At 55.2% G+C, this 9,773-nt stretch overlaps 1 protein-coding gene and 1 pseudogene across 1 annotated transcript in view; both read right to left on the bottom strand.

Annotated features, from left to right (window-relative positions):
• Positions 1-9,768, bottom strand: part of DHX34 (DExH-box helicase 34) — a gene marked incomplete at its 5' end in the record, with an annotated part of 24,933 nt that extends 15,165 nt beyond the window's left edge. Inside the window, 5 exons of the mRNA XM_006905145.3 lie at positions 983-1,200; positions 2,364-2,466; positions 4,470-4,724; positions 6,769-7,080; positions 9,484-9,768. Of these exons, the coding sequence (XP_006905207.1) occupies positions 983-1,200; positions 2,364-2,466; positions 4,470-4,724; positions 6,769-7,080; positions 9,484-9,768 (1,173 nt within the window). The remainder of the gene's footprint in view (positions 1-982; positions 1,201-2,363; positions 2,467-4,469; positions 4,725-6,768; positions 7,081-9,483) is intronic.
• On the bottom strand, positions 7,572-7,690 carry LOC112482162 (annotated as a pseudogene).
• Positions 9,769-9,773: the final 5 nt, after the last annotated feature.

Consider the following 9,773-nt stretch of genomic DNA (forward strand, 5'->3'; position numbering starts at 1 on the left):
ACCCCACAGGGGTTCTGTGAGGATCAATTATGTACATAAAACACAGAGCTTAGCCCAAAGTAAGCACTAAGTGAGTGGTTTTTTTTATCATCATCATCATTAGGCAAGCTCCTGAGGCTGGAAAGACAGAAAAAGCCCAGGTCCTTTACGACATCACTGATTCATTTAAGTAACCGAGCCTGAAACCTCTCCACCTCGGGGCTTCTGGTTAGAGAAAACGGTACAGTTTCCTTACAGTTCGAGCCAGCGTTTTTCAAATAGCAGATTACGCAGGTCAGGAACTCCACGAAGTGGGTCATGATCAGCATTTTTTAAAAATGAAATCAAATGAATAGACACTATCACGTGCAAAAAGGGGCTCATGAGCCTGCGGCAGATGCTCCCCCACCTGCCTCTCCCTCCTCTTCCCGAGCACAGAGACTACACTTCCCAGCCTCCCCTGCAGTGCGCTGTGGCCAGGGGAGCTCCAGCTGGGGTGGTGGAGGGAAGTACATCCCCGCGGACTGTGGACCTGGCCCTGAAAGCCCCACAAACCCATCTCCGAGGGGGCTGACAGAGGCACAAGAGGGAAGGGGTCTGGGTCCCCAGATACAAGAAACTGCCCGCCAGCCCAAGGAGGGTCCTGCTGCGCTGGCCGTCCTGGCAGGGGGTGTCCTCGTCTGGTCTACGAGCAGCTACCAAGATGTGAGCCACCACGTAACACGTGTCCAGAAAGCCCGGCTCTAAACGCCACTTGTTGATGGGTTTTCTGTTATAGCTGAAAGCACTCCACTGAGTCACGAGGTTCCTCCAGTGACCCTGCGAATCTGGGGGACAATTCTCCCCTCAAAGTGGCATCTGACATTCGGGAGAGATGAACACCCCGGTGGCCTGGCCAGCCCCGCCCTTCTTGGCCCTGAACTCTGGGACGGTCTCGTCTAACCGCCTCCCGGTCGTCCCGGGCACCAGCGCTCGGGACGGAGCCCTCCCCGCCCTGCCTCACCTGCAGCACCATCGCGTCCAGGGCTACCCTCCGAATCTCGGGGACGGCGTAGGGGGCGAAGGCTTCGTAGTCCGACTCGGCATAGAGGCGGAAGCAGACGCCGGGGCCCGTGCGGCCCGCCCGGCCCTTCCGCTGCTCGGCACTGGCCTGGCTGATCCAGAACTCCTGCAGCCGCTGCACCTTGGCCTGGGGGTCGTAGCTCATCTCCTTGACCTTGCCTGGATTGGAGGAGGGGCAGGAGGGAGGGCCTCTGTGAGCGGCACACGCCTGGCCCCCTCCCGCCCCTTCCTCACTCCCTTACTCCCCTAACCCTGACCATGACCATAAGCCCATTCTGGACCTGACGCTGACACCGCGTTAATGTATTCTTTCGTTTCCTCGTTCACACATCTTTTATTTACTCAAGCCTTTGCTTATTCAGCGGCTCAGTCATGTGACAGGTATTATGAAGCACCTACTATGTGCCAGGCACTGTCCTCAGCAACAAAGAGATAGCTGCGAACAAGACGAAACAAAGTCCCTGGGCTCACAAAGCCAAAGAGACACCATGTCTCATCAATTCTAAGACCAACCTTTTCTCATATTGTATCGTCTCTGACATGCCTTAAAATCAACGGCATGTCCATGGTTAATGGGCGATGTTTTAAAATTTTTCTTGATGGAATAAAAAATCGTGGAATGTTTTATCACTGGCATCCCAGATTCGATACTATAAGGTAAGTGCTGACATTTACGGAGTGTTCGCTCTGTGCCAGGTACCATCCTGAGAACCCGAATGTATTAACTCGTTTCATCCTTACAACCTAAGAGAGGCACTGTCATTACTGCCATTTTATAAATGAGCAAACTGACACAGAGAGAGTGTCAGTGACACAGCCTGGGTCCCACAGCCAGCTCTGAATCTGGCCAGCCTGGTTCCAGTGTCCCCTGACCACTATGCTCTGCTGACTTTCCAGAAAACAGTCTAGTTAAGAAGACAGAAAATGAATAGATCAACAGATATAAAATACGATGCCCATACTAGGAAGAAAAATAAAGCCCCATAAGGGGAGCAAGAGCAGAAGAAGGGGGAGATTACTCAGATTAAGTGGACGAGGTGGGCCTCTAATGGGGACCCATTTGTGCAGGCCCTGGAAAAAGATGAGGGAGCGAGCCGCGTGGCTATCTGGAGAAAGACAGCTCTAAGCAGAGACAACAGTCAGTGCAAAGGCCCTGGAGCAGAATCAAGCTTAGAACGACTGAGAAAGATGAAGACGTTGCCGCTGCTCCAAAGCCCTAAACGCCTCCCACTCCCCGCTTTGCTCCGGCACAGACACCTGCATGTCCCCAGACCCCACACTCCTCTCCAGGTCCCCGGGGTGCTGGGCGGGGCAGCCCTCACCGGAATCCACCACGAAGCGGATCCCATCAATGGTGACTGAGGTCTCGGCGATGTTGGTGGAGAGAATGCATTTCCGGACTCCTGGGGGGGCCACGTCGAATACCTGGGGGAAGAGTAAGGAGGGGACATCAGGGACTAACTCAGCCCTTACTGACCCCTGGAAGGTCCCATGGGCACCTCAAACCAGCACATCTAAAGCAGCCCAGCACCCCCCACTGCACCCTCTCCTCCTCCACATCCATCTTGGAGATGGCTCATCATTCATGTCACCCGGGGCCAGGAACCTGGGCTGTCCCGGGTCCTCCCCTCCCCTCCCGACATGAACCTCTTCGATTTCTTGATGTCATGCCCCCACTCCACACCCGCCGCCTCCGCCCTGGTGCAAGCCCCTCCTTTCCCACCCAGGCCCTGCTCCAGCTTCCTCCTTGGTCTCTGGCCTCTGGTCTCACCCCGTCCAGTCCGTCCGTCACACACAAAAGAGGGACCCGCTAAAGCACAAACTAGCACTGGCCTCGCCTTGCTCAGAACCCTCCTGCGGCCCCCAGAATGCCATGGCCCCACACTGGGTCCGCGAGGCCCCCCGTGGTCTAACCCTGCGTACCTGTCTGGCCCCACCTCTCCCAACTTCCCCGTCACAGTAAGGACCTCAGCGGCTGAGAGCTGGGGTCAGCAACTGCAGCCTGGGGGCCGAATCCAGCCTGCCGCCTGTTTTTGTGAATCAAGTTTTCATGGCCCACGGCCTCGGCTGGTCAGTCTGCTTAACGGTAGAGTTGAGACATGGTGACAGAGATCACGTGGCCCACAAAACCTAAAAACACGTGCTGCCTTGCCCTTCACATAAAGCTGGCCAACCCCTCCCTAATGAATGGCATGGGCTCTGGTGCCAAATTGCCACGTTCCGCAGACTGGCTCTGCCACTTACGGGCCTTTGCTCACATCTCGGCTTCACATCTGCGAAGCGGGGACGGCGGCTGGGCCGGGCAGGCAGGACTGCGGTGAGGACGAATGAGACGGGTCGGATGCAGAGCTCAGACTCCTCCCACAGTGCTCCACGCACCACACCTGGGACACTCCTTCCCGCCCCCTTCCCCAGCTGGGTCTTCCCAAGTCTGTTTTGAAAGTCCTTCCCCCAAGAAACTCGGCCCGAATCCATGAAGACTCTGCTCGCAGAGCTCCAGAGCTTCCGTCTACTGTTCGGAAAACTGTCAATTACTTGTCCTTTCCCTCGACAGACACAAGGGGAGGCTCCAAGGAGGTGCTCGGAGGCTGTGTCCTCAATCGATAAACAACTGACTGTGACCTGAAGGAACTGTTCCCCAAGGTGACTCCAGCAGGCAGCTCCCAGGACAGTCCGGGATGCCCTGGCCCCGGATTCCCAGCCTCGCCCTGTACCTTCCCACCGAGCGGGACTTAACCAGCGAGATGCTGCGGAAATGACGGATCGTGATTCCCAACACTAGGTCACAAAAGACGTTGTGGCTTCTGCTCTGGCATCTCAGAACCAGCCACACGCTGTGGGGACACTCGAGCAGCCCCCTCGAGAGGCTGCATGGAGGGGAACTGAGGCCCCAGGTAACAGCCAGCCATGTGAGTGCACCATCTTAGGAGAGGACCTCCCGGCCCTAGTCACGGTGTCAGATGAGTGCAGCCCCAGCCGACCCCTGACTGCGCCCTCAGGAGACCTGAGCCGGTACTGCAGACTACGCCGCTCCCAAACCCGACCTACGGAAACCACGTGACATAATGCATGTTCCTTGCTCTAGATTCATCGCTGCTAAGTTTTGGGGTGATCTGTCAACAGCCTCTATCCCGGCACCCTTCCGCTCCAGCAAGGTGGTCTCCTCACCTTTCCCCACGCCCACCTCACAGATCCCCGCCTCCAGCCTTCGCTCACGCTGGTCCCCTCCGCCAACTGTCTTCCTCCCTCTTCTCCTGCTCAAAACCCTCCTTGTCCTCCAAAGCCTCCCACGTCACCAGGAAGGCGCCCTGGCACATACCCCTCCTCCCGAAAGCTGTGAGCAGCCCTTCTGCGGCCCGTGGCCCTGAACTTGTGGAGTCACGCCCCTCCTCCCCCGCGCCCCACCCTGCCCGGCTGCATGCTGATACCTTGTCCTGGTCGGCCACAGAGAGGGCACTGTGCAGTGGCAGCACCACCCAGCGCTGGGTGTGGCTGGCATAGGTCTGGGCAGCCTCGAGCACGGTGCTGATCTCGGCCATGCCGCTGAGGAAGACGAGGAGGTCACCCCGCTCCTCCGATGGGTACTTATTGTCGATGGCCTCCAGCACCCTCAGGTAGGGCCTCGGGTCCAGCTTCTCCGACTTGGATGTCGCTGGCTCGACCTCCTGCGGCTGGTACACGACCTACGAAGAGAGAGACAGCCCCAGGCGGGAGCGCACCCTGTCACTCCAGCTTGGAGCAGAGGGGCAGGGACACCACGGGCCGACGGAGAAGACACAAAGCAGTCAGAAGGCAGACAGCACGCTCAAACAGGATCATTTGAGGAAGACGAAGTCTAAGGACAAAGTATTACGACTTCTGGGGAGCTGGCAAGGTTTGACGTTGTAATCCGGGTGCTGGCAGCACACAGGTATTAAATTTATAAAAATTTATTGAGCTATACACGTGATATGTGCATTGTTTGTGTTTGGAGCATAACCCTGACAACGACAAAACCTTACGGGGTACAGGCAGGTTAAACCCCTAGAAATCCCTACTCGGAAAGCGCCTCGCACTGTTTCTCTGGCTGCTTAGAAGACAGACGGCTGGGCATTTAGAACCGAAAATCACAGGGACAGTTTCCTGGTGGAACCGCAGGGCTGCTACCAACTCTTGGCCCAACAGCATAAGAGGAAGGAGTGTTTGGCCATCAAAACCGTAGAAGAGAGGCCTACGCGGAGAGCGCCATCTTGAAAGGAGCTGTGACCTCGGTTGAGGGACGCAGCCTCCTGGAGACCTCGAGGGAGGGGGTGGACTCCCCGTTCCCCAGTGGCCCTCGGAAGCCAGAGGGCAGGGCGTCCACTGTCACCATCCACACAGGCCGCCTCCCAGGGACACAGGAAGGCGGAGGTGAGGGAATGGAGATCGGGAAGGGCAAACAGAAGCCTCTGGCACAGGGCCTGTCGGCCTGCGAGCAGGAATCGAGTGCCAGCTCTGCCACTTCCGAGTCATCCTGGAGACAAGTGGCGTCCCACTGCGAGCTTCGCCGTTGCCCTCCTGGGTGGCGATTCCTGGATGTGGGAGGGGCTGACACCAGCTCGTGCGTCAGCGGCGGAGCACGTGGTGGACACTCGATGAGCGGTAGCCGAGCTCGCCATCGTCGATGTTGGACAATGACGACACGTGAGCCAGAGCGAGCGGGCTGGGAAACTGGGGGAAAGTGCGGGGCGCACATGGCTGGGGAAACGGGAGAGCTGGGAAGCTGGAAGGGATCTCTGCCCAGTGTGGGCAGAGCGGACGGGAAGAGGATTTAAGAACACGGTTCTGCGAACATCAAACTCCCTTTCTTTCGCCTGAAAGGTCTGTCTCTTGATTTCGGCTTCTTCAGCAGTAGCCGCGCCTCACGTAAGTGGGACGTGGGAGGAGATACAGTAGCGTCAGGCCTACTGTGAGAACCGGGTGACATCGGGGATGTCGACTGGCGTGCCCCCCCCAAAGTCCGCTCTCTTCCTCTCTGGCGCGCTGTCGCCTAGAGAGAGAAGTGACATTTTCCAGCCTCCTTGCATCTCGATGGGGCTCAGAAATGAGGATGGAAGCAACTGCAAAGTCACGTCCAACTGGAAAACAACCCGGAATGCACCTGACGCTGGTGCCTTCTCCCTCCCACCGGCTCTAACCACACGGCTCAGGTCAATCCCAGGCCAGGGTTCTCACTGAGCGTGGTGCTGCCCCGGGGGACACTTGGCAACATCTGCAGAGGTATCTGCTTGTCACACCTGGGGGAGGAAGATGCCACTGGCCCCTAGTGGGTGGAGGATAGGGACGCTGCTAAACATCCACGACACACAGGGCAGTCCCACGACTAAGAATTATCCTGTCCGAAACGCCAGCAATGCTGAGAGTGAGAAACTCTCCCCGACGAGATGGCAGAGCAACGAGACGGAAGAGCCTCGATCCCTGAATGACTACATGGAACTGAGCTGCCCATCGGCCTGGACCAGCTGGACCGTGATATGGAAGAAACACACTTGTTTGTTATCTGGCCCTTTACATTTCTGGGTCTCCTCTAACAGGCTCTTAGCCCTCTTCCCGGCACACTGAAAAGGCTCAGGAAATGGCAGCTTTAAAAAAGACAGAAGGAGAGAAAAGATCCCTACTTGAAGGGGTGGGAAACAGAGCAGCAGAGAAGGGACAGGTCCAAGTTCGGCCAGAGATCAGGCGGGAGGACGGGGGTGGGGACGCACTGACCGTGATGGGGAAGAGCCTCCCGGGCACCTGCACCACGGGGGCACCGCCGAAGTAGCTGGAGAAGAGCGAGATGTTGATGGTGGCCGACATGAGGATGACCTTCAGGTCCGGCCGCTCGGGCAGCAGGCGCCGGAGGACGCCCAGGAGGAAGTCGTTGTGCAGGTGCCGCTCGTGGACCTCGTCCACAATCAGGACCTGGTACTGGGGCAGGCTGGGCTCCCGCTGCAGGTGCCTGAGCAGCAGCCCCACCGTCAGAAACACGATCTTGGTGGCCGCTGAACGCGTGCTCTCGAAGCGGATCTGGTAGCCGACCTGGGCGGGGGAGAGGGTGGTCAGGGGAGGACCCCGAGCCTGGGCGCCAGCCTTTCACCCTGCGCAGACCAAAACCTAAACCAGTGCCCCTGCCTCGACTCGGCAGTCTAACAGGTGTGGGTGAGAACCCTATTTCTGCTACCTAGTGCCGCTGACTCTGGGCAAGCAGTTCCGCCCCTCAGAGACATATACTTCTCCTAGATGCTGTGACAATTTTATGTGCTAATTCACATAAAGTATCTGGCACAGAGCCTGGTATGTGACATTAATTAATAATGATAATAAAAATCAGCCTTTCTTGGAGCCCTCACTACGTACCACCGACTATTCTAAACACTTTATGTCTATCGACTCAATTCATGCTCACAACCACCACAGGCTGTAAGAATAATTCTTATTTATTTATTTATTTTTAGGCGAGGCAACCCTTGGTTGACCTCACAGATTGCAAGGACCTTGTCAGCTTTCGATCCCTTATTTTTTATTTTTTACATCTATAGCACCTGGTCTTCCTAGGTGGTCTCCCATCCAAGTACTAACCAGGCCCGACCCTGCTTAGCTTCCGAGATCAGACAGGATCGGGCTCGTTCAGGGTACTGTGGCCGTAGACTGTAAGAATTATTCTCATCCTCACCTCACACATGGGGAAACTGAGGTCGCTCATCCAAGGTAACACAGCTAGAAAGTGGTACCTCACATCACACACACGCACACACACGCACACACACACACACACACACACACACACATTTCAGATGAATTACAGTTCTAAATGTAAGTTATTAGGAAAAAAAATAGAACATCTTCGTGACCTTAAAGTAAGCAAAAATTTCTTAAACAGATCCCAAAGACTGTCAACCAACAAAAGAAAATGACAGACTTGAAATAAAAAGACATCATCATCAAAAGACACCATTCAGAAAATGAAAGGCCATTCAGAGCAGGAGACAAAATTTGTGATACATAAATCCCACGAAAGGCTCTTACCCACAATCGATAAAGACCTATAAATCAAGAACAAAAAGACAGACAGTACAAAAGACAAACGGAAAAAGGCCGGAACAGTCACTTCACCAAAGAGGATCTGCCAACGGCCAGCAAATACATGGAAAGGTGTTCGACATCCTTACCGGAGAAACGCACATTAAAACCCATGCAGCAAATTAAAATCTGATACCATCACACATCCACTAGAGAAGCTAAAACGAAAAAGAGTAACGGTCACAAGCATTGTGACAACGTGGAATGTACCGCCGGTGGGGGTGCGAAACGGCAGGACCGCCTCGCCAAACGATTTGGCCGTTATCTACTAAAGCTAGACACATAGGCAGATCTGATGGCCCAGCAATCCCGCTGCTAGACACACGCCCAACAAAAACATGCACCAAAGACACCAAAAGGCAGGTTACGGAACGTTTAGAGCGGTGCTGTTCACGAGAGCTTGAAACTGGAAACACCCCAAATTCCCATCAGCGGTAGAAGGGACAAACACACGTGGTGCCATCACCGTGGGAAACCGTGCAGCGCCGGGAAGACACGCCACACACCTGCACGGACACGGTAGAAGAACCTCACAAAACTGAGGGTGAGCGCCAGAGACCAGGCTCAAAAGAGAACATACTTTTGATCCCATTAATAAAAAGATAAAGAGGCAAAAATAATCTGCGATATTCTATCATTAACGCAGGTGTGATCATCTGGCGCTAAGGTGATGATTTACCACTAAGAATAGTGATGACCCTGGGGGCCTCAAGGGAGTAACTAGAAGGGGAGACGAGAGGACTTTGCGGTGCTGGTAAGGCTGATGTTTTATCTGGGTGCACAAATATACTCGACTTTGGAAATTCAGAGCTATACACTTATGATACGTGCATTCCTTTGTGTTGAAAGTGTTCTAAATTCAATAACAACTTTTAAGTGGGAGAGCCAGGATTAGAACCCTAGAAACCATTAGTAAGGAAGTGTCCTCGTTCTTTTTTTATGGCTACCTAGAGAAAAAAAACGGATGAATCTTTAGGACGTTTTTTTTTACTGTTAAAGTGCCAAGCAGGCAGACCTCGGCGATACCACGGGCTCTGTCCTGACCCCCACGACAAAGCAAGTATGGCAGAAAAGTGAAATGTAATCTCTGCCGGGGGGCGGGGGGGGGCGGGGCTTGCCTCCAATGTGTTCAGAAAATGCGACATCTGCGGAGCACAGGAAAATCAAGTGAGACAAGACGAGGTCGCCTGTCCTGGGTGACGGTGGAGCCTGTCTCGCTGGGACCGCATCCAGGCCAATCGGCAGATAAATTTCTACTCCATCGAAAGGTAAGTGCTTTTGTAACTTCACGATCTGCCAGGGACAAGCACCTCGTTCCCCAAGGTCACGGGGAAAAGCTGGCACGCTGAAAGCTCTACTCACCTGTGAGCCATACTGACTGAGGCTCTCGAAGCCCACGCGCTTGGCCAGCGAGACGCAGGCGATTCGCCGAGGCTGGGTGCACGCCACGTGACTGAAGCCAGCGGCCAGCAGGTACTGGGGCACCTGAGTGGACTTGCCACAGCCCGTGTCCCCTGCCACCACCACCACCTGGTGCTGCTTCAGCGTCTTCAGGATGCAGTGGCCATACTGGGAGATGGGAAGCGCCGCCCGCTCACGCTGGAGTCTGGCCAGCCGCCCGAAGGCCTGCTTCTGGCCGAAGTCCAGGTAAT

Source organism: Pteropus alecto, unplaced genomic scaffold (assembly GCF_000325575.1).
Source record: "Pteropus alecto unplaced genomic scaffold, ASM32557v1 scaffold41, whole genome shotgun sequence".
Lineage (NCBI taxonomy): Eukaryota > Metazoa > Chordata > Mammalia > Chiroptera > Pteropodidae > Pteropus > Pteropus alecto.